At 26.4% G+C, this 27,649-nt stretch overlaps 2 protein-coding genes across 6 annotated transcripts; both read right to left on the bottom strand.

Moving 5' to 3' along the window:
- Positions 1-3,957: 3,957 nt before the first annotated feature.
- LOC126894007 (cadherin-86C) lies at positions 3,958-20,776 on the bottom strand. 5 transcript variants are annotated; one of them, XM_050664629.1, is made up of 19 exons: positions 20,481-20,776; positions 17,000-17,172; positions 14,379-14,654; positions 13,197-13,441; positions 13,053-13,136; positions 12,048-12,314; positions 10,153-10,276; positions 9,885-10,080; positions 9,732-9,822; positions 9,453-9,605; positions 9,037-9,355; positions 8,654-8,829; positions 8,326-8,422; positions 7,882-7,983; positions 7,585-7,786; positions 7,425-7,527; positions 7,132-7,259; positions 5,857-6,432; positions 3,958-4,749 (listed from the first exon to the last, which is right to left on the bottom strand). In XM_050664629.1, the coding sequence occupies exons 3-19, from the start codon at positions 14,584-14,586 to the stop codon at positions 4,185-4,187; spliced, it is 3,636 nt and encodes a 1,211-aa protein (XP_050520586.1). In that variant the 5' UTR covers positions 14,587-14,654; positions 17,000-17,172; positions 20,481-20,776; the 3' UTR covers positions 3,958-4,184. The 5 variants fall into 5 exon arrangements, with proteins under 5 accessions (XP_050520586.1, XP_050520583.1, XP_050520582.1 ...); XM_050664626.1 differs by lacking the exon at positions 20,481-20,776 and adding an exon at positions 19,996-20,156; XM_050664625.1 differs by lacking the exon at positions 20,481-20,776 and adding an exon at positions 19,293-19,363.
- A 778-nt stretch (positions 20,777-21,554) lies between these two features.
- LOC126894284 (uncharacterized) lies at positions 21,555-26,722 on the bottom strand. Its single transcript, XM_050665195.1, has 7 exons — positions 26,378-26,722; positions 25,742-25,902; positions 24,099-24,311; positions 23,874-23,951; positions 22,931-23,048; positions 22,280-22,407; positions 21,555-21,765 (listed from the first exon to the last, which is right to left on the bottom strand). The coding sequence occupies exons 1-7, from the start codon at positions 26,498-26,500 to the stop codon at positions 21,666-21,668; spliced, it is 921 nt and encodes a 306-aa protein (XP_050521152.1). The 5' UTR covers positions 26,501-26,722; the 3' UTR covers positions 21,555-21,665.
- Positions 26,723-27,649: the final 927 nt, after the last annotated feature.

Raw genomic sequence — 27,649 nt, 5'->3', positions numbered from 1 at the left:
CGTTTCAAATTTATGAGAAGAACTGTTAAGTTTTTGTACACAAATATTTATAGTTTTGCTAATATTTACCTAAAAATAAAACTATGACACGATAGACACAAAAGGTCTTATGCCATAAAACTCTTGTGCGGTTACCTCAAAGAGATAACTGTTCACACCATAAATCATTATTGCGTAAAACTCCTCTATTTGATGGGTAGAACGTATTTTTTCTTTATGTGTACGGTATTTGTATTTTTTTCCTCGTCGTACATGACAATTTTCCGTGAGACCCGTTGACGAGGCTACCGTTATGTGATACGCCTTTGTACGCGTATTTTGTAAACGAAATGTGCGCAACATAATTTACCTGCCATGTTTTATATTGATATTGCGTGTAAAATTTTACACTGTCGGTTGTCGACCATTGATTGATAATAAACACTACACGAATAAAAATATGGAAAATAAGCAGCGTTAAATATTTTACATAGGTTCATAAAAGCAATGGCTATAATGTTTTACATCATTTCAGAATTTTATATTAATACTGAATTTGAAACCCAACAAACCATACAACACAATTTTGCAGTGAATATGTAATGTATACCCCCTACACTATAGTATAGTGTATTTTTACAGTAATCATGCATTACACGCTAATTTAAAATGTTGATAGTAAACTTTATTGTTGTGATTTTAATAAATATTTATTAGTAATACTTAATTTGTAAGGATATCAACAGTGTATAGGGAAAAGAAGGCCCACAGTGATTTTTACTTGAAGTGCCCTCGATAGCCTATTTTTTTTGCTTATCAAAACATTTTTACTCAGCATCGCTAATCGCCAAAATATTGACGAGCAAAAAAAAAAAGGTCATTAAACAAATTTTTCACTCTGCGTCGATATTTAGGCAAATTAAAAAATAGAATTATATGCACGACTAAAAATTCATACGTCGCTATCATTTACGGAAAGGATCTAAATTAGAATTATCTATAAAATTAATAAAACGGCTATGTTTAGATAAAACATTTAATTTTAAACATTAAATAATAACGTTAAATATCAAAATAGTTTATTTAACCTGCACATTAAACAAACTAATACCTTAATATTAAAAACATAACATGTGTTGTAATTAGTTATGGCCTTTTGTCCGGTTAAAATTTTTGACAATCGTCTCAAATTGTCATATGCTAAACCTAAGGGTTTTGACTATAAATAAACTGTTAATTGTCTATTAACAGTTCATAATATTAATTAAAATTTTAAACTGAAATCTTTTAAATAAACAAGTAATACAATATTTTATACTCTACAAAAAACATAAGCAGTTTCCTTAATACATTTATTTCTCTGATAAGATGTTCAATATACTTTCATACTTATAAGCTGTAATTGTTGAACAAATTCAACATATTAATATTATATTCCGACTCGACTTATTTGAGGAGGTATCATGTGAAATATTTTCTATGTTACAAACTAACGTGAGTATTGTCAATATTTATTAATCTTGAAAGAAAAATGTCCAAAAACATTTAAAATCAATAAAGAAACTTTTTTGTATATTTAATCACTATTCAAATTATATTATTTTTATTAAATAAAGGTTTGGGTTAAACTAAAATTAAACTTATGACTATTGAATTCTAAAAAAAATTTCCTTTTGAATAAGTAGTACTGATTTCTTGACACTATTTAAACATAAAAACAATTTAGGACAGCAAATAATTTTGTAAATTATAATTTCAACCTAAATAGGTTACTGAAAAGCGTATTCTTAAAACTTCTATCTGCTTTGAGGCATATGTTTAGTTGCTATATCAGATAATTAGCCGATAAGTGCATTTTGCATAGCTTATTTTATTTTTTAATTGAACTTATGTAGTTATTATTTCCATTAAGTGTCTGTAAAGACCGGGAAAAGCTTAGTGAACATTAATTTATAGAAGTTTGCATTATAAAACTAAATGATTATGCATTGTTCAACTAATGTTAAACAATAAATAATTTAATTAAAACGTAAAATGGTAGCAAAAAGTCAACCAGCCGTAACTTTACACACGAAGCGAATCGCATTCTACACGTTTTAATTATTTTAACTACTCATGTACAATTAGATATTTGCGATCTTAGGAAGCTATTTTCTTTATGAGAATTCAGTATTTACACTATAGGTATTATTCGCTGGCAAAACAAGTAGGACTTTTTCATTGATGTTTCCATGTACTTCTCTTGTTCGCTGTCGTCACACTTTGATTTATAACTCCAAATCAAGTTGTTTATATTCTTCTTCTACAGACCACCGTTTTTTCTTTCTTTAATTGAATATGAAGACGAGACAATGGACTACGCCCGTGTTTTCCTTTGGCTATCGATGCACAGTCACTGAATATTATTATAACTATCATTATTGTTAGTCTTGAGTCTTTTGTTTTGATATTTTTTATAATTTTTTCTCTTTGGCTCAGCAGGAGATTATTTTTTCGGTATTCCCTGTCGCTGGGACAAATACGTCTCTCTCTTAACTTTGTCTCTGGCCCGAGACTTGAAAAAAAAAAATGTGCACATAGACACAAATCGCATTGTGTGCAAAATCTCTCCGAGTAAAAAAAATTGTTTTTCTTTAGAACAATCGAGTTTTGGTTTACGCGAAACCTACATAGTCGGTGTCTTAACTATGCACAAATACGGTAAAACCGGTCTCCCTATTGGGCGAGATGTAATATTATAATAATGCAAACCGTGTACATAATATATTGTACTTGCCAAGCCGGACGTTTTCAACAGCTACCCGGTAGCTCGGCCGTGTATATTTTTTGTATGGACATTACTCACACTGACCGACGAAGCGTTTCAAGCGATTGCCGACAATAATGACTTAAACGGTGGCGTTGTGTTAGTACTTGACATGATGTTAAACTTTAAAATTTTTGCTTTTACAAATCGAAAATCGTTTATTTTTGTATTAATTCGGAAGTGGTTCTTTTATGTCGATTTAAAATATTAACATACTTGTATTATTATTTTTCACTTATATTCACAGAGTGACTGAATGGAATTGTTAACTATAGGTAATTTATATTCTGTAGATCACAATGAGGAATTTGTTGAAAATCAGTTGGCATATAGTTCTCTTCGAAAAATCAAACATGATAATACTTAATAAATACTGTTCTTTTCCTTGAATATTAAGTAGGATTTTCAAATACTTTCAAAGGCTACGCGACTCATTACTAATTTTAAGCTTAAATACATTATGTAATCATCATTATAATAATAATGTAAATACATATACAGGGTGATTATTTTAATGCTAGCCACTCAATACCACTTAAAATAATAATTTTTTTGAACAATTTTTTTTCGATTTTCAAATTACATGTGTATTTCTTGTATCTTATAAGGGCGTCAACTTTATTTTTTTTAATAGAAACATATATATATATATATATTAAATTTTTTTATAAAATAGAAAAAGATCTAGTAAAGAAAATGACTGGTTGATAACAACTTTTGGACTAATTCTTTGAAAGTTATTATCATTTTAAAATATAGACTAGAAATGAAGTACTATTTTTATCATCATGTAGAAATATAGAAATATTTGAGCTAGATTTAAAGTTACTTGTCAATCTTATCATATTTCAAGTATTTTAGTTTTTTTTATGAGGGTCGACTTGTAATAAACATGATTTAAAAAATAATAATTTTTTAAGGATAAAATTTTGCATTCTACAAAGTTAATCAAATGTTTGTATAATAAATATTTTATTTTTCTATACACTAAAATAATAATTTAATGTGTTTCGTTATTGGTTTAAACAAAAAACATAAAAACTTAATAAATACATAAAAAAACAAAAAAACATAAGCTTCATTATTTACATTATAAATATAAAATATTGCTTCAATTAAGTAAATATAATTTTTACAATTATATATAAATAATAGTAAATAAAATAGATGCTTAGAAACAATATAAATAATTGTATCACATTGATATAATACTGTAGTTTTAAAAGTAACAGTAACTTTGTAGAACTTACACAATAACAAAAACAAAAAGTATTTTATTAAAAAAAAGCTGTTGGTAATATTTATATACATTATTTTGGTAATAAAAGTTTATGATTGAGCGACATTGTTTTTTCAAAACTGAAACCTAGAGTGACAAAATGTTAAAATGTATTTAATATTAATCCCAGTTGTTTGAAGAATCAGCACTACAGTTGATCTTTTGCGTTGCCACATCTCCATAAGCTATAGAAAAGACACTTTTCTTTTCCAACATTTGCATTGTTCTAGGTAACCTTACACCACCGGGTGGTAAAGATGTAGATAATCTTCTCCGGGCAATTGCTCTAGACCTTAATGATGGTGTCATGTATTGTAATTGTTTGTCCAGCTCTAAATCTCTAAGACTACAATAAGACCTAGACTTGCGTTTTTCATGATGATGCTCTCCAGCGCTTGGTATTTGCAAAGATTGCAAACTAGTACCTGACCCACTCCCTGTTTCCTCTATAATCGGACTAATAAATTTCCTATGTGGCATACTCGAAGATCTTCTTGGATATTGAGCAGACTTAGAACATGTGCAATCCGTCTGTCCGTTATTTCGACATCTACTTCTACTCTTTAAACACGAATTTATTGTTTGTGTAGCAGTATGTACTTCTGTTTGAGTCGCAATATCAGCACCAGGCAGGCTTCTAGTCTCTAATTTTGTCATGAACTTTTGTTGTTCTTCAGCCAGAAATCTAAATTTATGATAAATAAAAAAATTATTTTTAAATAAAGTGTCTTTATACACTCATAACATTAGGTCGAAATTTTGTTGAAGCACAAAGATATGTTTTATGAATAAAAAATAATTTTAGTTGGTCGATTTAAATATAATTAAAAGATATTTAATTGAGCCAGTTACTTAACTTTTATCTTCGATGCGAAGCTGAGAAGGTATTGGTTTTACTATAATGTGTTTTTTTTTGTCTATTACCACTTTTCTCAGTTCTCACCGAACCGATATCTTTCAATGATACGTCAAAATATCACAAATCGTATCTAGCCGAAGACATTACCCTCAATAATTAAACAAATTTCCCGTGTTCCCCGTAAATGGGGAAACCTCCAAAAAAATTACAAATTTAAAAATAGCTAATTTTCGAAATTTTCGAAATTTTTTTACTTAAAATTGCCATAACTTTTTTAAAAATAACTAAATCAATATAATTTTTTTTTTTATAGATGTATGATATCATTACTTTTTATTTGGTATATTTTTTTATAAATCTGACCTTTTACCTGCCCACAGGAGGGAATTCAAAATGACAACTTTTTCACAAAATATTTACTTTTTAAACTTTTGAAAGTGTTCCGGAAAGTCTGACACTTTTATATATATTTTAAATTAAAGCTAATTTAATGTACTTTATTGTAGAAAAAAAAAATTTCGGACTTTATTTTGTCTTCACGTTGAAAATGGCTACAGAATGCTATTTTTATGTGAAAATTCTCGATATTATTTTTTACATTTTTAACTTTATAATGCTATAACTTATTGAAAAGTGTATGGATCAACACAATTTTTTTATAACAAATAATATTTATGTTCCTCTTTCATTTGACATACTTCATCTTTATCAGGATATTAATAAGGAACTAGCAGATCATGTAGCTTTTGGAATAATACACCAATTTTTTAAAATTAAACACTATCTAAAGATTTGCATCGAAGCGTTTTTTTGTTTGATAGTGATTTTAATCACTGTTAGATATCATTATACTTGATCCAACTATGCTTCGTCACCACTGTGCCGCGATCCCCCTGTGCTGGTTTTTTTTATACAGATGATTAACATTTTTACCTGGTAAGTAAAACATCCCTTTGAAATGCCATCATTTTTTTTTGTTCTTCTTCAAGATCGTCTTTCTTTTTTTCTTCCACGTGTTGTTGTTTTTGTATTGATACGTTTTCTCTTCGATCTTCTTCGATGATTTCTGGTTGACTACTCAAAAATTTGTTCATTATCACTTTTTTACCAGCAGCTTCGTCGTGTACATTAACCGCACCCAAATTTGATGCCGAATCCATAACTTCCAGTGAATCATTGGACATGATACGAAGAATTTCAGCATTTCCTTGTTTGAAAAACATTTCTTGTCTTGTCGTAACTGTTTCATCTGACCAAGATTTCTGTTTATCTAATATACGATACTCATTACCTTCGACGTCTTCGAGAAGAAGAGATTCATCGCTTAATCTTTTTTTAACTTTATTATGTGGTATGACCGTTTTTGTTTTTTTAGCTAATCGAAAAGGTGAATCACGTTTTTCGCTCAAAATATATATCATATTTTTCTGAGTGTCGTTTGGCTGAATACTAGGATTAGACACTTGTGTACCTTTGTTTTCGGCAAGAAATTCTTGGTCAAATTTTTTTCTGTAAGCAAATAAAACCCATCTATATAACATAAAAATCTACTTCTACTAAACAAATATTGCTTGATATTATTAAAAGAAAAAAAACCTAATTAATTCTAGTTAAACTAGTAAAACAGCAAGCAACTTTCTTGATGTACGTACTAAATATAATACTTTTTTTAACGCCTTTTAAGTCCATTAAAGGAAGGCGGTTTCTTAGCCATTGATTTCCTGGGACGGATAGTTAGTCCGTCACCGAAGAGAAGAATGGCTACTCCAATCACCGAACTGATCTCTCGTACGATGAATGAAGCCGCCCGTGATCGAATTTAGAAGAGGCATACCACACACAGATATTTTATTTCTTAAAAGTAATAATATTCTCTATCATAAAATATTAAATTAATAAAATGTTTAAAAAAAGAAGAAAATCAGCGTCTAAAATTGAATATTTGTTGCAAATGATACTGAGTAATGCGTACTTGAGTAACAAGAAACAGCTGCAATTAAAATGAAAAATATCTGGCAGGTTATTAATAAAGCTTTTAACCTATCAGAAAATTAACATAAATTATTATTTTGTAATATGAATTTGGTAATATGAGTACTTAGTAGTTCATAGAGTAGTTAGAGTTAAAATGATAATGGCAAATTATTAATCTATTAAAAAACCTGTTTTATAAAAATTGCAATTCATACTTAACATAATATATCTCACTTTTGTATAAGCCGAAAATATTGCTGGTAACAACAGCAACATAATAATGACAATGCCGCTAGTAAAATTGCTATTAATAATAATAAATTCAACCAAAATGATAAGTCTTTATAGCTATTGTGAACTGCCTGAAACAATATTACTGGTTCATTATTTTGAAAAATGAATAAAAAAAGTTTATTTCAGTTAACATATTAAGAGGGATCTTGACTTTAAAATTTAAAAAAAAATTAAAAGTGATGTCAGACGATTAAATAAAAATATTATATTAGCAATAAAAGAATAGATCATACTTTTTGTTTAGTATCTTCATGGTAATTATAAAAATATCTTCGAAATTCATCAGTATCAATAACAGTGTTAGTGTTGTAAACGACAGTAGCAACCACAATATTTCTAGTGAAATAAGTTTAAATATAAATCAAAACATAAAAATGTATTTATTTTACATACTTGTCAGTTTTAGAATCTTGGGAAAAGTATCCATAGTATGGCTTAATAGAATTTATGGTTATTTTTCCTCCAGTTAGTTGTTCTAATAAAATATGAACGGTCGCCAAATCCATAGAAGAAGGCACTAAAAATGACATCTGCCTGACTCCAGAAGATGGTGGATAAATTCTTACCTGAGTAGTAGTCCATCTATTCGGAATACCTATACACAAATATGGTGATAACCGTCTTTGAAACAATAATGAAAAAATCATATTTCACAGAATATGTGATAAGGGTATAAATAAAATATGTTACCCAAATCATAAGCACGAACTGTAAGCACAACAAACACGGTGTTTATCGATTCCCTTCTAGTTCTGCTAGTATCGTACAAAATATCAGATATAGATAGTTCACCTGTTGAAAATCGAAAAATTATACAGGGTTTCAGTAAGTAAGGAAACAGGTTAATTGTTACAAGAAATGAGAACAATAGAAACCCGTTTCCTTATTTACTGGACATTCTATATACTTTCGATTAGCTAATTGAGATAAAAACGAGTACGCAACATTTTCACATATTTAATCACTAGGGCAAAATACCAGTTGATGACTGTCGGACATAACAATATATTTAGACACAAAGAAGTCGTAAATTAAGCGTAACACACACTCATACATAATAAGACAATATTTCATAAGAAAACAAAATGTACTCGCTCGTATACAATATTTTATATGAATATCTATGAACCTTACCGGTTTCTGAATTCAGGATGAAGCGATTGTTGTAGTTACCGTTAATAATTTCATAACGAACAATATTGTTTGGAGCTTCTGCATCTTTATCGATTGCCTAAAAAATAAGAATAAGTAATAATATTTATAAAAAAAAAAAACATTTGATTTATATGCCCACTAAAAGTCTACTATATTTTATGGAATTAGGAAAAATATGTAGGCTACGTGATTTTACATTTTAAAACATTTGTTTAATCAATGACATTTAAAATATATTTCAAATTTTTTTTTGTGACTAGTAAAATTTTTAAATTATTTATGAATAAAATATTTATAAAAAACACACCCTAATAAAAGCTTTTTCTGTAAAGTTGCGCATGTCTTGAGTTAAAACGAATTGAATAGGAATGTTTTGAAACGTTGGGGTTTCATCATTGATATCTAATATTTGAATAATAAGTGGTACAGTCGTTACTAATCCATTACCATCCATATCTCTAGCTTCAACAGCCATTCTATACTCTATAAAAAATACTAACCTCAAACGTCCATATTTAATTTCATATAATAAACATTTTAAAATAAATAAGAAAATGCATTTCAATAGAAACATTAATTTGATACATGCTATATTTTCATGAAAGATATAAATTTATAATTTTATAAATAAGTTAAATTTGTATATAATGAGAGAATGGAAAAACTTAAATTGTACAATTTACAACAAACCTGCTGATTTTTCTCGATCAAATCCATGATTATCATTTGATAAAACAATAGTACCCACTTGAGGGTCGAGTATCAACGACGAATTTTGAAACCCCAATATTGCAGTGTATCTAACACTGCCCGATGTACCAGTGTCGGGATCTACGGCTTCGACAGTAGTGATTCGTGAACCTGCAGTAGCATTTTCGGGCAGTTGTAGTGTATATAAGGGACTAGTAAAACGAGGAGGATTATCATTAATATCATTGAGATAAACCACTACGGGGGCTCTGGTTTTTTTTGAGTTTCCGGATACAGCAGATAACTCGGTCGCTACCACCTAAAACAAAAATCATAAATTCGGTTTTCATAAAGATTACATACGTGTAAACGTATGTAATTTTTAGGGATTTATCAAGTGCAAAAGAGTACTTGACCTCGAAATAGACGGACTGTCGACTCTCAAAATCCAGCAACCTGTTGTTGCGCACCACAATAGTGAATCGTCCGCGTCTGTCAATCACTCCGGGTGAGACTTCAAACGTGCCGTTATTGTTTTCCAAAGTCAGAGCGTACACCGAATCTTTGCCCTGTTAAGTACACACACGCACTGAGTAAGAATAACACGTAAAACAAACAATGCCAGCGGTAGGTAGGTATTGGAGGTATATACAGTATTTTATGGTTTCAAAAATTAAATAATAATACTAAAATACCGTATTATCGTCATGTACTTGCGTCACGTATCCGTCTCCAAACGCCAACACAGTGCCCTGGGCACTGTTCTCATTTAAATGGCAAACATAACTAGAAAAAAAAACACACACTCATAAACCATGTTACAATAAAAATCAACAAAATGTGCGAACTTTGAATTGTGGAAATATGGTGGACTATCGACAATGTTATCTAGTATCAAAGCAATGTCTACTTCCGTGGACATTGCAGGCTTTTCATCAGCGATCCCAGAAACTTCTTCATCTGCAATCACAGTCAATATCGCCGGTTGCATTGCTTTGGAAATAGCGATCAATTCTGACATTGGTCTTTTTAATTTGATTTCACCTTAGTCATATATATGAAAGCGTTAATCTCTCAAATTCAATGTATTAAAAAAATTAATCGTCAGAAATTCACCAGAAAATAAGCCAATTTCAAATAATACTGTGAAAGGCCGATTTTCAGATACTAATCCGTATTTTATCTTTCTAGGTTTTCCTTTATCCCCATCGATAGCTTCTACTTTGGTAACCACGTCTCCCTGAAATTGTTTAAAAATTATGACTAATAAAATATTTAAATAATTATACAAAAATATATAAATTATTCAGATATAAGATAAACATTTTCGTTTATACTGCCAATAGTGCGTAACTCAGTTTTTGAACGTTTTTAGGACGATTGAAAAATTAATTTTTAACTATATCTTGATGTTTTAATGTGATTTGTGGTTTATTTTCATAAAACACATTGAAACTATAGTCTGACAAAAAAAATTTATAGAATTAAAAATATTCTGATAAACTCATTGAGATAAATTATATAGTTAAAAATCTCATTTTGTCAAATTTTAAGATATACACTGTTCCTGTAAACGACAATATTCACTCTTAATACAATTATTTAAATGTGTTTGTAGCAAGATAATGCCTAGTATAACAGACAATAATACTGTTCAAAAACAATGTAATTATTTATTTGTATATTTGTAAACATATAATGTTACGTAAAATTATAAAAATAGTAAAATTGTATTAGGAGAGACTGGGAGAATGTCAGACAACTAGCGCGAATTGATGTAGCTCAATAGATTTTCGTTCAAATATTTTGAAACAACATGGAAAATAAGCATGAAACATGAAAAACGTTGACCAAATTGTGTCAGATTTTAAAGATCATTAAATCAATATTAAGAACAAAATATTTATTTAAAAAAAAAGAAATCGAATTTAACCGGTACTACCCCAATATAAGAATAAAACCAGCCATGTTAAATGTACATTGAAATATATATGTAATTCAAAATTTAGTATGATATTATTATGAACATTTAAAACAATAATATAACTATATTAGTTATTATTATTAATGATAGAAATGGTAAAGTCACTATGCAATCAGTGTCTTACGCAGTATTTTAGTTTAGAAGAAATTCAGGTGACTGGTATAACACTGTGTCTGGCATTCCCCCAGGCTTCTCTAGCAAATTAAAATTTTTTCAAATTTTTCCTTATAGTAAATTAGAATAAAATTTAATAATGCGGTGTAAACTTTTATTCGCGTATGTAAGTTAACTCAAAAATTCAACTAGTACGCATGGAAATGTTGACAACAGGTAGTCTTGAAAATATATCATATATTTAACAACATATAATGTATAATGGTTATAATTTTTAGACTTCGACACTTTGATTTTCATATCAAAACAAATGTCTTAAATTATTAACACCATCTTTTGTACATGGAAAATGTATACTTTACTAAACAAAAGAAAAATATCTACATAAAATTATTTCATTGATTATTCTACGAATTATCTAACTATTCTAAAATACTCTTTGTAGTTCCTCCTGTTCATTATATTGGTTAAAACAAAATACATATATTTTGTTTGATGCATATACTAGAATTAATTATAGATTTCAACGAACTCTGGTCTATCACAACACCATAATTAAAAATAATGATTTCACAATATCTATTATTAAAAGTAATAATTATTTTCTATCAATTGTTCATATTAATTGACTCAATTTCTTATTTTATGTTACTTGATATAATGCAAGCCATTTTTCTTTTTAAATTAAATTATTTGATTGTTAAATTATTTTTATTCGAAAATTTAGTACGATTTATATATAAATGAAGAAATATTGTTTTATCACTATTACTATCTTATCTACTAATTGTTTATAATATTTTTTATTGGAAATTTTTTTGGATTCTAGAAATTAATCTTAAGGTAATATATCGATTTTCTTTTTAAAAGGCTCTTTCGTTAATTATCGGAAAATGTAAAATATTAATCTTACAACGGACATGTTGTTATGCAGATACACTATTGTTTCCAGTCGTACAAATATCGGCGGCGTGTCTTGTACATCTTCCACAACCACTATGACCTCGAACGCAGCAGCGTTTCTAGAATCTTTGTTTGGATCCACATACATATCGAGCGCTACTACTTGTAGCCTATACATGTTTCTAGTTTCAAAGTCAAGAGGCTGAACAACAGATATCGTGCCGGTAGTCGTATCCTTATTCATGCGAAGTTTCGCCATGGTCAACGCAGTAGTACCCTAAAATATGTTCAATTTTAAAGCTTTTATATTTTAATAATGCTGTTTATATCAAATATTTTGTGTCCTTACTATTAACAAACAGTACTATCGGTAATATTTTTTTTCTTTTTTGGTTCTCATTAATAAATAAGGGCCCAATGTTTTAATTTTTCTAATCTGAGGTGTAATTAAGATGATTAGAGAGATAGATCGACCAGAACAAAGATAATTGTATTGTAAAAATACACTATTATTATTCGGTACAAGTAGTGAACTTTTATACGAGGTGATACGATAATTATGTCTCACATAATCATATTATCTTGAAAAGTATAAGATAAAATAAAATTTTTTTTTTTCAAAAATTATGAATATCCTGTACACTTATATTAACAGAAAAATATATATATCCTCTTTTGTCCTCTTAAAATTTTATCTTTAGCTTTTTTAATGAAAACATGCATGTTTAACTAGCTTACGAATAAAAAATTGACCCGTCGGAAACAACTTTTGAACCATTACATTATATACCTTTTGTATTAATTTAAGTGTGTAGGATACTAATACTTTCTAAAAGAAAATTCATTTTATACTTTTGATGATATTGCGTGAGTCATAGTGGATCACTTATGTATATATATATATATATCCCGCAAGAAAAATTCCCTAGTTCCGTTACTATATTAAAGAGTTAAAAAATAACTATTGAATTTATCGGAAATTATTATCAAAAACGCAAAATTTAGTCAGTCTTACTCTCAATTCAAGCCCAGCTGATTTTCGTACTTCTATATTCTTTCGAACTATCACGTACTCTAGTTCAGATCCGACCTTGATATCCTACAAAAGAATTAATGCAATAAAAAATAATACATAACATTAAATAGCTCATTTTTCTACTTCTGGCACGATTATTATGGCAGGAATATGAGGGAATATTGTATCAATATCATTTCGTGCTTCCGTAGCTATCAGTGTCACTGGTACTGTAGTGGTATCTCCTCTTGTATCTCGAACTGTAATTCGAAACTGAAAAGTTTGCCCCGGAATAAGTACTCGATCTAAATACATGTCAGCCTGACAACTTGATGTGGTATTTGATGGGCATGGAAGGTTTTCTATTCTAACTACGTAACTGCCAAAATCTAAAAATAATATGGCGATTTTATGATATTGCTATTTTTTAATACATCTGAACTAACATTTCAATAATGTTTTTTCCCGATGAAAATTAATAAGTATTAATACAAATGATCATTGGCGTAGTTATGGAGGATATGGGTGTCATATCACTCTCATGATAAAAATAATTATACACAGTAATCGGATTATCATAAACCACTCGATTACCCGCAAAATAAATTTTTTTTTACTAGCTACATAAAGGTACAGTAACTTATAGGTGTATCAACTTTAGTTTTTCAAATGGCAACATATCATTAATTAGCTTATAAAATAAATGATGATCTAATTAAGAAAATGACTGGTCGATAACAACTTTTGAATTAGTATTTCGGAAGTTATTAACATTTTATAATGTTGACTAGAGGTGAGACACGGGAGTTGTTATTTGAATCACTATTAATTTCTGGGCTCTTCTTTATCTCCCGCCAAGATATAAAAATGAGAATAACATTCGAAGGACTAGTCCAAAAGTTGTTATCAATCAGTCATGCCCTTAGTTGGATAATTTTCTATTATATGAACTAGTTAAATATACATGTTTCCATTAAATAAAATAAATCTGGCAACCCTATAAGTTTTGGGAAATAGTTCTAAAAAGTAATTAGTAGCTGATAAATCAGGAAATATATGCAATTTTATGTAAGTGAGGTGAAAATTAAACTAATTTACAACAGTAATTAATCTAGCGCTAAAATAGTGAAATGGCCCTGGAATAAATATCGGTACATTTTCTGGGTATGTATTTCTATTTTAATTTTATTTACTATAAAGGTTTAAAGTGCAAAAAATTTTAAAACATAATAGTTTTTGACCAAATTTATTCAGCTATTTGGCACGCGAGGTATAAATATTTTATTTCAAGGCTTTATTTAAGTACTATACAAAGGATTCTCATACCGGTGGCTTGAAAATATAATGGATAGTTTTTGTCGTGATCGGAAGCTCTTAACCGGTAAATTAATGACCCAATGTGCACTCCGGATGGAATCAGCAATTCCCTGAGCTCAGTGGCACCTTCGAATACTGGATAGTTACTGACGGCGATCTTACAAAGCATCATGGTCACCAATAGACCGATGACCACAATATATTGATGAGTAATCATCTAGAATTAGGTCAAGTACCCATCTATTTTTTCGACGCTTGACAGATACTTGTTATACATAATTTCATCTAAAAATCAACAATGCAGTATAACATTCTATAACATGATTATTTTGTTTTAAATTTTTAGTGTACCAAAACTCCTATTTCTATACATAATTAAATTGAATATTAGTAAGAAGTAAAACGTATAGCAGCAAATTAATTTTGATACCCGGTAAAGAGACTGGTGGAGCTACTAATAATTTTAGTTTATTTAACCCACAACTTCTTAATAGTTGTATTGTAGGCGGGTAAATGAATATTTCAAGTACAGTATGGTTGAGTGAAGAAACATTTTTGGTTCGATAAATGCAAATGTGACAGTTATTTGAAAATGAGGTCACGGAGTGGTCGAAGCCTTTGACCCTTGTCCATTCAAAAATACCACTTTCACGTGACTATGGGTCGTTAGCCCTCCACCTCCCTCTCTATTTACCCGGTGAGCTCTTTTTATTTTTTTCGTTAAAACACACTTAGACTATTGTCATTAAAGCCAGCGCCGTAATGAATAACTTCCTACCTATTTACACACCTTAAGGAAAAATTATAATACAAACATTTTTCTTTATATTATTTCTTTTTTATTGTGTTGCTTTAAATTCGTGCAAAATGCATTTTTTAGTTGTCAGTCGACAAAAGTTTGTTCATTATAAATTAGTAAAAACATGTGTAACATGATCAGTTATCTTTTTATTTCAATATTTTTTCAATAATTTACCTAAAAAATCTTCTAAGTATATTAATTAATAAGTAATCATGTGTTTAAATTTTTCAAAAAGTATAGTTTTGTGCAGTTTAGTATAAATTAGTAAAAATAGAGTAATTGTTAAACATACATCTGTTAACTCATATCAAAAAAAAAGAATCGGAATACTGGGGACCAGAATATTAAAAATTAAAACGAGTAAATGTAATTAATTTGCATATATTTTTAATGAATAATAAAATTTCAATCTTAGTTAAATCTATAGTGATTTTTTCACATTTGGAATAGTATCTTTAACTAGATATGATAAAGAATATTTTAACGAACCTATTATTGATCGATAATACTGGTCAGTTAGAGTGTTTTCAATAAAATGTCTAATCAAATAGTTATTAATTTTCTAATTATATTTTAAAACATATAACTTCTCAATTACACAATACAACTAAAATAATTTTAAGTGCCTACTTTATATCTTAGTTTTAAGAGGTACAATAAAATATGTGGCACGTAATTCGTGTTAGATTTTTATGTTAATAATTTTCTTAGAAGGCATTTATAAAAAAAATAGATTTTTTACTGTTACCACATACAACATTAAGCGTTATTTAAATTTTATCTTATTATGAATTAGATATTCATCATAAGTATTCAATACTTCTTAAATTAGGACATAAAATACTTTATATAATAAAGTTTATTTCTTTATATAAAGCTGTAATAAAATAAAAGATAAAAAAATTATAATTATTTATTATTTTTAGAATCATTTGTTGAATAATTATAAAACACATTATGTAATTATATTGAACATTAAGATTATCTGCTATTTAATTTATAAATATAAAATCCAATGCTAAGCTTTATAATATTGCGTGTATACTTAAATGAAGAACTATTTGATAAAACAATATTTAAAAAAATAGTAGACCGTTCGATTACAAAATATTGATAGTTCATAATATTTTTTTTATTGAATTAATAAATTTAATTATAAATTCAAACTACAAATATAAAAAGATAAATTTTGTGTTACGCAATATATTAATAAGAAAATCTAAACCTACAATTCGCGTTTTATTAATTTTATTAAGAAAAATGATTTTTTTTTAAAGTTGATGTATAATTTAGGTCATTTTAATCTAAAAAGTTGAATTAAACTAAATAAAACTTTGTGAAAAAACCTCGCTCTTCTTTTATTTTGAACTCAAGTTATTATAAAACTAGGACATTTATCTATTTAAACTTATTATCAACGTTCTATTTTAAATAATATCGTACAATTTACTATTTTGTAAACTATAAAGTTCATCTACGATAGTTAATCAATGTTACTCGCCTATTAGTTACCTAAACCTAACAATTTATAATTCGTTGAAAAATTCTCACGTGCTAAGTTTTAATTTAAAATTATAATTTATTGACTACCTGTCCATCAAGAGATACCTCATTATTCGTGTTTAACTGTAAGGAGTAATAATAAAACATAAATTTTTGATTTTATCAAAAAGTATGAACTTATATTATAAAAGTTTACTATAGTTTTATGTAATGCTTGAGAACACAAACAACTGTCTCCTAACTTTTTCAGATAAAAATATATTTTAATAAAAATACTACAATGGCAGAAATAAACACACAAAACTTAACTATGGTTAGTACGTACCTATACGATATAAGAACGTTGTTGAAGAATCAGAGTCCTTTTTGAAATGAAAAGACCTAAACGCCGTTACTGACCATTAAATGACTTGCATGCTAATTTTGTTGCCTTAGAAACGCCGGCCAACCAAACATTGCGGCATGCAACTCGGTCCAAAATATCATCCAATACCGCTTCTTAACAATATTTGTTTTGAATTAATAAAAAATAATATATGTTGAAGAATTATTAGTTTATATTATCTTTTTTATTGATATAATAAATTTAATTCATCTAAATTAAAAAAACATGTATTATTCATAGTACTTGATGCAATACTTAAAAAAAAAAAAAATTGTTTGTTATTTATAAATAAATTTAGTAGTTTACAAAGAATTTTCATCAGAGACCAAAATATACTATTCCATACCTATTTTTGCGACTATTTTAAAGTTTCGCATTAAAACTAAATAATAACAAAATCCTTCTAATTAATATAATAAATATTTATGTTTGATTATTATGTTACGTATGAATAAACAATAAATATATTTTAATTAAAAAAATTCGTAACAAGCAGAACGTATTATGTGCAGTATATCAATATAAATAATTATTTAAACACTAAGAGTTGCATTGAAATGCATAGTAAGACTTCTATTTAAATGATTTATTATAATAAAACGTTTTTATCAAAATTTTGAGTTTTCATTATAAATTTACTGTTCATAGTATTTATATGTTTCTGATCACATATCAATTTAATAAATCGAATATTTTATTCCATATAAAAATTTTCTAATTAATGATATAAATTCTAAACTTGCGAGCTAAGCTAAAATTGTGTTTAAAATTTCAATATTTTTAAATTATAAACTTTCATAAAAATAAGTTAAAAATTATATTTTGCGTTTAAATTATGCATGGATTATTTTTAACATATTAAATATCAATAATAACTTGATAAAAATTTTTTTTCTAAATTAATTTTTTTATGTGTTTTTTATAATAATAATCTCAAAAAAGAGACGAGAGAAAAAATCTAATTTTAGACTTGAAATCAGCATAAAAATTTGGTATAGTAAAATGTATATTGGTCTATTAACATTAAAAAATATTATTTTATTTTACTGATTTGATTTTACTCTGTAATTCAGTATAACAAATTTTATACTCCTATTAATTTTGAGATATTTGTCAGCATTTCTAAAATTAATAGATTGTTTCCAATATTTGGGGATTATAAGTTCAACAAGATTAAAATCATGTTCTTCTAACGTATTGGTCATTAAAAATGAGAGTTGAGAAAAATTAACAACAAACACAAAAATAAACCATATAGTAATATATTTTAACATGAATTAGAATTTTCTCCTCACAAGAGGAGAATATAAAGATAAGTACTTGATTGAAGTTATTTAATCTAAATAAGATAAAAATTAAAACTACTTTGAATTTTTTTTCCCACCTCAAAAAAAAATTAAGAAAAAAATGCACTGAAATTTATTTTGACTGGCGGGGTTCAAAATTCGTACCCAGATCGTACAAGACTGTAAAATATACAAAACAGCCACCGTACACTATGTGTTTGCTTAGATGAAAAAAACTATTTAAACTACATAAAACCTTCAAAGTTATTTATTTTAATTTTGAGATAGAAAAATAATAAAAATATGTTTAAATTTATATTTTATGTAAGTTAGATTCATGTAATAATTATAAAAATTAGTGGACTCATTACTATGGCTAATCCTTGTAAGGTATTTTAAAATAAACAAACAAAAAAACAAAGTTGGGAAAAGTATAGATGATATCTGACAGTGATTAAATTCACTATCATAAGAAACGCTTCGATGCAATTTTAAAGAATTGGTGGATTATACCAAAAGCAAAACTAATTCCTATTTCCTTTATTATTCCTGATTAGTAGTTTTTTTAATTAAATGTATAATATATTATTTTATATCAATATATTTTATAATAAATATATTTTTTATTTTAATATATTAAATATCTTAATAGATATTAATTAATTAATTAATTAGCAATTAAATATAGTTTGAAATTGATATTTAATAACTTAGTATTGTAATTTTTACAGAAAAATTATAAAGTAGTTGTTACTTTTGATACAAAAATTTTCAAAAGACAATTTGTGCTTAATTATGAATAAATGGTCTACAAATCATTTTTATCAGAGTCAAAAATATACTTTTATTATTCAATTTTTCGTGCTAATATCAAATCAACAATTAGATTTTTTCTATCACCATTAATTTTTAAAATTATTAATAATTAAATCAAAACAAGTACTAACATATAAAAAAAAATTACTATAAAAATATTAGTTAAAATGAAATTCAATAACACAACAGTAAACGAAATAATATGTGAAACTAGGCACGGAATATTTTTGAATATCAGTATATTATAGAATTATAATATGGTTCTAAATATTTGAATTGTAACACCTATTTAAATAGCAAAAGTTACATAGAAATGATTACTAGGACTTCTATTTAAATAATTTATTACAATAAAAGTTTTAAAAAATAGTGATTTTAACGAAATGTTTAGTTTTCCTTATAAATTTACTGTTAATAGTAATTATATAAATTCCTAATCAATCTAAAAAATATAATTTTTTATTCCTCATAAAATTTTAGACTTTAAATATAGATCACAGCCACTGTGATCTACATGGATAAGTAGATAAAAAAAATATTTAAGCTCGTTTAAAAATTCAAAGTCGCTTATATTACATAACATAAGCTTTAATTTTATATATGTTTAATGGACGCAGTATTTATGAAATATTTTCAAAAATTAAATTGAAAAAAAATTACTATTTTAAATCCCTCATATGAGCAGAATAAGTGTTAGATTTTCAAAAAAATGATATCAAATGAAAGGAAAATATCTAAGGTTTTAGTATAAAAAAAAATTATGTTGATTTGTTTATTTTTGAAAAAGTTATGGAAGTTTTAAGAAAAAAAAGTAAAAAAAATGACAAAATTTACCAATTTTTAAATTTGTAATTTTTTTGGATATTTCCCCCATTTGCGGGGAACGAGGGAAAAATTTTCAATGTTTAAGGGTAATGTCTTCAACTAGATACGATTTGTGATCTTTTGATGTATTGTTGAAAGAAATCGGTCCAGTGAGAGCTGAGAAAAAGTGGCAACAGACATAAAAAAAAAAAAAAAAACTCATCATAGTAAAATTAATACCTTCTCAGCTTCGCATCGAAGCTAAAAACATTAAAAAAAAACAAACATTTAAACAAAATATAAAATAAATGTTTAAATGAAATTGAAAGAGAGGTTTTCATTTTACATTTTCATTAAACGTTTAATTGACTCATTATAAATATAATTAGAACAGATAGGTATGATGAAGGGAGCATGATTTCTGGATTTTCTCTGGGGAACTTTAAAATTAATTAGTGCTAAAAGAGATGGAGAGTCTACTTTATCATCAAGCAAATTTTTTAAGAATTTAGTACCTAGGGCCTTTCGGCGATCAGCAAGTGAGAGAAGATTAAGGTATTCGGCAATAGGTGAGTATTCATGTTGGGGATGAGGAATATCTTATACAATACCAGCAAACCGCAATGACTTACGTTGTACTCTTTTAACCAAATAAGCGTCGTTGGCTATGTGGATTACAGATGATAACACCATACTCTAAAATAGGACGAACAAACGTACAAAATAGTGTTTTTATTACTAATTTAAGTTTAAAGTCAGAAGCTATCCTCATTATAAAACCGAGAACCTTAAGCGCTTTACAACAAATCATATCAATATGGGGCCAAGGATCTAAAGAACCATTAAATTTAACGCCAAGATCTATGACAGTGTCATAAACACGAGTAAGGTTAGAATCGCCGATAAAATAATAATGCATTATGGGAGATTTAGAGCCAGTGAAAGACATAACTTGATATTTAGAAATATTTAGCAACAAGCCCAGCGCCTAAAAACCAAGTTGTAAATCGGTTTAAGTCATGCTGAAGCTTAATAAAATGTTCCCGCATATTAATTTGCAAAAAAAGCTTCATGTCATCAATTTATAAAAAGAGAGAATAAAAGGGGAGACAGATGCCCCCTTGAGGAACTCCCGATGAGGTCAAAAATAAGTCAGACTTAATACTATGTACTCATTGGTATCTTAAGAAGATTAAGAAGATAGGAGCGAAACAATTATAAAAGTAATTTAATAATTAACTGAGAACAGTTTTTGTATTTAGAACCTATTATTTTTAATTTCGATAAAAAGCTTAGAAAGTATTCATTTTTCCATGGTAATAAACAATATAATTAATAATATATTTTATTATGATATTATTAATAATAAAAATCTGTTTACTAACATAAATTGATTTATAATTATTGATTAAAATATATCATATTTTATGATTCATAAATATTGAATGTGTACTGTGCCTTTCATAGCATAAGTGTCCAAAAACAATTATATGTAAAGAAAGAATCATATATGTACAGTACAATAAGAGCTAAACAACTATTAGAGAATAATTTTAAAAGAAAGGACTTAATATTTTTCGTTCAAAGTTATAATAATTTATAACAATTTAATAATTTATTATAAATAATTTTTATTACAGGAACATTTATTACTTTTATAACAAAATATCATAAACAAAAAAAAGTAAGATAAATAAATACTAAGAACTTTCGGAATCTGATATTATTTCATCAATTCGGCATTCATTCATTAAGTTTTTTTTTAGTTTTTTTTCCTTTTCATCACAATTAATACTTAATCTGAAAATAATTTTTAGACAACTTTAATACACTTTTTCATAAAATATAATAAAAATTTAATAAGATTTATTTTTTAGCCAAACTTAAAGCATGATAGCACAATTTTAATATAATACTTTATATTTTATTTATACTAAATGTTTAAACATAATATTAACTTGATTACTCTTATTCATATTAAAATTGCAAAAGAGCAGATACAGTTTAATGGAAAAAAAAGTTTTACTTTAAAGTATAATTATTTTAATCTTAAATAAGATTAACAATAATTGACGACTTTAATTTGAAGGTAAGTTTTCAAAAAAAAAAATTTCAATGACATTTTATTTTTTTTTCCTCATGAATATTATTTAAAAGAGAAATCTGAAAAAAATCATGTCGCTACCCCCTGTTAGTTTTAAATATGGCCCTGAATGATGATACTATTCAGGGCTGTATTTAAGAATAATATTGATTAATGAACATAATGTATATTACTCAATATATTAAATATTAATTTAATGATTTTACTTACCCCTGCCTTAATAGTGTAAAATCTGAATCTGATAAAAATGGGTATTTATGCTTTCCTATTTTAAGTTGGTGGGAAATATGTTTAAGATAGCGTTCCCTCATTGATTGCCACGTTCTTATTTTGCAAATCTTAATATATTTACAATGAATTTAATTATTTTATTATCAAATTAACAGTTAAAAAGTATAAATAATCAGCTTGGGTATAAAAATTGTTTGTTTCAAAAATTTCATTCCTAATAATTTTTTATTATAATACAATTTTTTATTAAATATATTTGTTACACATATCATTTCTAAATAAACAATATTTAAAATATGACTAACTTATTTGAGATATGATATTTAAATTTTTTATTGACATCTAAAAATATACAAATATTTATCATACTATACAGTTAGCATAGTTTATAATATAGGTATAGATACATTCTTAGCATCCAAAAATTAAGAGATTTTTTGGGGGAAAGAGTGGAGAAGAAAAAGCAATGTAGTAGGAAATTACCCACAAGACCTCAAGTATACTAAACTTGTAGTATATTAGTATTAGTATTTTTTTTTTTATTATAGGTTATAGTACATATCTAAAATCTAATAATTGATTATACATAAACTATTATTGTGTAACCATTATATAACTATAGCCTCTAACCTCCGCTCTTTCCATTCTTTGCCACATTTCTCTTCCCGAAACATTAAAAGCATCTTTATTTTTAACAATGTATTCTACTATATTCAAGTCTTCCTTGTGTGTATATGCCATTCTTGTTCTAAAAGAAAAATGTATAAATACAACATACTATTAAAGAAATAAAGTACAATTTTCATTATATTTATTCAAATATATATAAAAAAATAATTAATAATAGGCTCTTTATTTATTTTATGACTTTAAAGGAATAAATATTTTTCTTAGTTATTAATAATTCAGAAACTAAATATTTTTAAATTATANAATTATACTACAAATGTAAAAAATCAGTTTTAGATACTAAAACCAACAGCTACCTATATTTAATGATTATTTAAACAATTTAGAGAATAGAAATATAAATATAAATAAAAAAAAAAACTATCAAATAAAAATAATATTTATATTTTATTATTATACGATGAAATAGTTCTAAAATAATTAGTTAAACTTATTTTGTACAAGATCTAACTGTTCTACAATTTTATTTAAATGTTTTCATTAAAAGTAATGTTAAAAAGCTTTCTTTAAATAAAATATTTTCACAATAGAAATATAGATCTTGTTTTTTTACTGAATTACACAAACAAACATATATATTCGAAATGAACAAAATATTATTTTCTGAAAAAATGAGACTTATCTGGTTGTTGCATTAAGCCCTTAAATTTTAAGAATTCAAACATTTTAAACTCAGGAAAGATGGTACACAATGAAGCACAGTGAAGAAAGTAAATTTCTTTTTTTTTACTTAAGCAAACAATAATAATAATTATATTATGCATATTGAAATTTTTTCATACATACGTCATTTAATAAGTATTTATTTATGATGATTTTTGGGTTAACAAAATTTAGAAGATATAAAATATTTAATTTAAAAAATTTATAAATATGTTTATACCTTTTTTTGCTATCAGATTTAGCATTATCTTTGAAAGGTTTATCAAAATCGCTTGTATCTTCAATATGTTTTTTAGAGCTAAATCAAACATGAAAACTTGATTGACTAAATATCAAAGTGAAATGATGAATTTTAAACTTAATATTTTTCAACATTATAAAAAAAAAATAAAAAATTGTAATTAGGTGCAATACATAAGTAAAATTAAATTTATTATTAACTTACGTAGAAGTCGTTGCTCTATTATTAGAAGAAATATGATCACTACCCAGTTTTCTTTTTAGTGAAATCGATGTAAAAACACTTGTAGTCATTGTATTGCTATTACTTTGTTTTAATCCATAATTTGGTAGCTCATCATACCAAGTAAATTTATGATGGAACCAACAAGAATATATATCTTTCTGTGTATAATCAATAGGACATGATTTTTTTATCCTATATTTGAATAGATTAAAATAAAAATTAAAAAAACATTACTTATTTAATACATACATATGTTATTAATTTTTATTTCATAAATATATATTTTTAGAGATATAACAAGCATTTTTTCTTTCATAAAAAACGAAGAAAAAATTATATTCTTGAAAAGCTCAATAATAATCATATAGTATTAACCAAATAATAATTAGAAGTATTGTATAACCATTGCAATTATTTATTAATGTCTATTAATTAATTAATATGTAATCTAAATACATGTCAATTTCAATTACTTTATTAAAAATATTATAATTAATAAGATATATTAAACAAAATATATAATGAAATACAAGGAGAGGTGCCTTAGTGCATGTTGTTTCGCTGATGATATAGTGTTAATAGGAGAAAATTAATCATAGGCTAGAGGTATGGGGATCATTTCTTGAAAAAAAGGGTTCAAGAATAAGCAGGAGTAAAACAGAGTATATATAGTACGAGTTTGACAAAAGAGAACACGAGGTAAGTGAAATGTGGAGTTCAGTGACAATAGGTGAGGACGTGATAAGAGATGTGGAAAGTTTTAAGTATTTAGGATTAATTATGCAAAAGAGCAGTGGTTTTGACAAAAGTATAAGACACAGGATTAAGTGCGGGTGGTTAAAGTAGAGAGAAGCGTTTGGTGTGTTATGCGTTAAAATAATTCCAACGAGTCTGAAAGGTAAATTATATAAGAGTGTAGTGAGACCAGTTATGATGTATGGTTCAGAGTGTTGGACAGTTGACAAGAAAGTAGAGCAGAGATGAGAATACTTAGATGGATAAGTGGAGTGACTAGAGAAGATAGGATAAGGAATAAACATATATGAGACAGTATAGGTGTAGCTTCAATCGTAGATAAGATGAGAGAAAATAGACCTAAATGGTTTGGTCATGTTATGAGGAGAGATGAATCGGAAGCGGTAAGAACAATTATAGAAATGAATGTTGAAGGAAGAAGAGGTAGAGGAAGATCAAAAAAGAGTTGGACAGATGTAATTGAATGTGATATGAGGACGGCTGATTGTGTTAAGTGGAAGTTTAGGATAAGTATGGTCGAACCCAATTAGTTGGAATTAAGGTGAGGAAAATGAAGAAAATATATTAAACAAAAAATTTTATTTATAAACATAGCAAAGTGATATTTTTAATAAAATAAAATAAAACATATAATATCTAATAATAATTCAAATTTACATTTAAAACAAATAAGTTCTTAGGTCAACTAAGTTATTCTAAGTAGCATCCTACAACTCTTGTTCATTCAATCACTTATATATAAATGTATAAAGTAAATTAATTTACTCTTTAATTACTCTTTCAAGTTTCTCTTATAGAATTTTTAAAAATTTTCATTGAAAATACAGTAAATAGTTTCATTATATATTAATATTTCATTGACTCACAAATATTTTCTAGGATCCAAAAACTGTTGTGCTATTAAACAATCTTTAACATATTTTACATCAAATGCAGGAATATTTAAATGATAATAATCACATTTCTTTGGATTTGATAAAACCATGGTATGTCCATCTGCTTTCTCCAACACTACTCCTATACCATGCTGCAATTAAAATTTGTATTTTTTACCAATCATATATGATCTACTCAAACATTATGGCAAGTCAATATAAAAAATATACTTTAAATGATAACTATAGCACTATCATTTTCCTCTGATATTTAAACAAATTTAATAATTAATAATAATTAATTAATTTAATTTAGAATTCATTTTTTGACACATACCAAACACTTAATATTTTGACTGACATAGTTAATTTTAAGAATTATTTAACTATACAAAGGCTATGGTAAAAATCAAATTTTAATATGCTAAGAAAATCTGTTTACAAAATAACATATACAGTAATATACGTAAATGAAATTTACTAAAACATTATCCTAAAGTTATCTTATTTAAAAACTTTTAAAATTCAGATGATGATACCCAAGTTTAAAATCATAATATGATTTTAGGCGTATTATACTAAAACAATGTTCTTTTATACTAAGTTATTCATAAAAATTATACTTACATCGACGATGTTGAAATAAAATTTATCATCTTTATCCCAGTTAAACAAGAATTTCAAGGGTTGTAGTTCATTATTAAAAAAATAAAAATAATCTAATGAATCACTTTCGTCTGAACTTTCCATTGTTGAGATAATTCCAGATGGATTTTGGTTTAAAAAAAATATGAATTTTATTTCTTTTAAATTTTGAACTACTTTTTAAGATGTTAAATAAAACCAAATTCAATTTGGACAAACATTTTATTTGGCGGGAGATTACAGGTATATAAACACTTATATAAATAATAAACTAAATTGTACGTAAAGTGTAAGAACTGATAATGTTTGGCCAAAAAATGGCTTCATTCAATAATATCACAGAATAAACAGAATGGACACTGATAAAATATTACATGGTCAATATAGGTGATTAGAATCAGTCCACTTTTTTTATGTAGGTATTACAATGTGACCACTTTTCAACACTAAAATTGTGTATACCTTTTTCAAATTGTGAAGTAACAATTTTAATGACGGTATTTTTAGTTTTTTTTATAAATTTTTGAACGTGTATAACACTACATAAATATTTAATATATTTAAATAATATAATAATATAATAATACGATAATTCAAATTAATGCAATAAAAACACTAAAAATAATTATTTGTGTTCAATTGAATTATACATATTTTAAATATTTCATACAATTTTTTCTAAAATTTTTCATTAATTTTGAGTAAATTATCTTATAAAATACATTATGGTTAAATGAATACCTTCTCAGCTTTGCATCGAAGCTAAAAACAAAAAATAATCAATTAACATACTAATACTGTTTCAAAATACACATTCATCACATAAATTATACAATCATCAATGGTTAAAGTAAAGGGGGACGGAAGGGGACGGAGTCCCTCTTCTTATTAGGAGTGTAATTTTGCGTCCCCTTTAAGTGAAATCCCAAAAACGCCGGGGGGACGCTTTAATTTTGAGCACTGAAGAGTGTAAAACGTTAACATAAGAAATTTATTCAAATGATCAAAATTTCAAAATTGTTAAAAAAACAAATAATTGTAAAAGAACTTAAATTATGAAATTATAAGAATTTTATGATACGACCGTGGTAATTTAAATACTTAGAGCACGGTCGACCGTGACGTCTTAGAGTATAAACCATAGTCAACAATCTTCAACCGTGATGATAAACTGTTAAGTTAATAACTTTAGTTATCAGTTTTATACATAGACCTAATAAATATTTAATATTATATGTAATAACTTGTGTTATA

The sequence above is a fragment of the Daktulosphaira vitifoliae genome, unplaced genomic scaffold (assembly GCF_025091365.1).
Source record: "Daktulosphaira vitifoliae isolate Bord-2020 unplaced genomic scaffold, ASM2509136v1 Scaffold_1, whole genome shotgun sequence".
Lineage (NCBI taxonomy): Eukaryota > Metazoa > Arthropoda > Insecta > Hemiptera > Phylloxeridae > Daktulosphaira > Daktulosphaira vitifoliae.
This window is presented reverse-complemented; position numbering and strand designations above follow the sequence as displayed.

Excerpts from the sequence above, each read along its gene's own strand:
- LOC126894007 (XM_050664629.1), bottom strand. The coding sequence starts at position 14,586 with ATGATTACTCATCAATATATTGTGGTCATCGGTCTATTGGTGACCATG. Across the intron at positions 8,423-8,653 it reads CAGAAAAAGCTTTTATTAGG|GCAATCGATAAAGATGCAGA; the intron begins GTGTGTTTTTTA and ends CTTATTTTTTAG. Across the intron at positions 7,787-7,881 it reads AGTTCGTGCTTATGATTTGG|GTATTCCGAATAGATGGACT; the intron begins GTAACATATTTT and ends ATTTGTGTATAG.
- LOC126894284 (XM_050665195.1), bottom strand. The coding sequence starts at position 26,500 with ATGGAAAGTTCAGACGAAAGTGATTCATTAGATTATTTTTATTTTTTT. Across the intron at positions 23,952-24,098 it reads AATAGAGCAACGACTTCTAC|CTCTAAAAAACATATTGAAG; the intron begins GTAAGTTAATAA and ends TGTTTGATTTAG. Across the intron at positions 21,766-22,279 it reads TTTACACTATTAAGGCAGGG|ATTAAGTATTAATTGTGATG; the intron begins GTAAGTAAAATC and ends AATTATTTTCAG.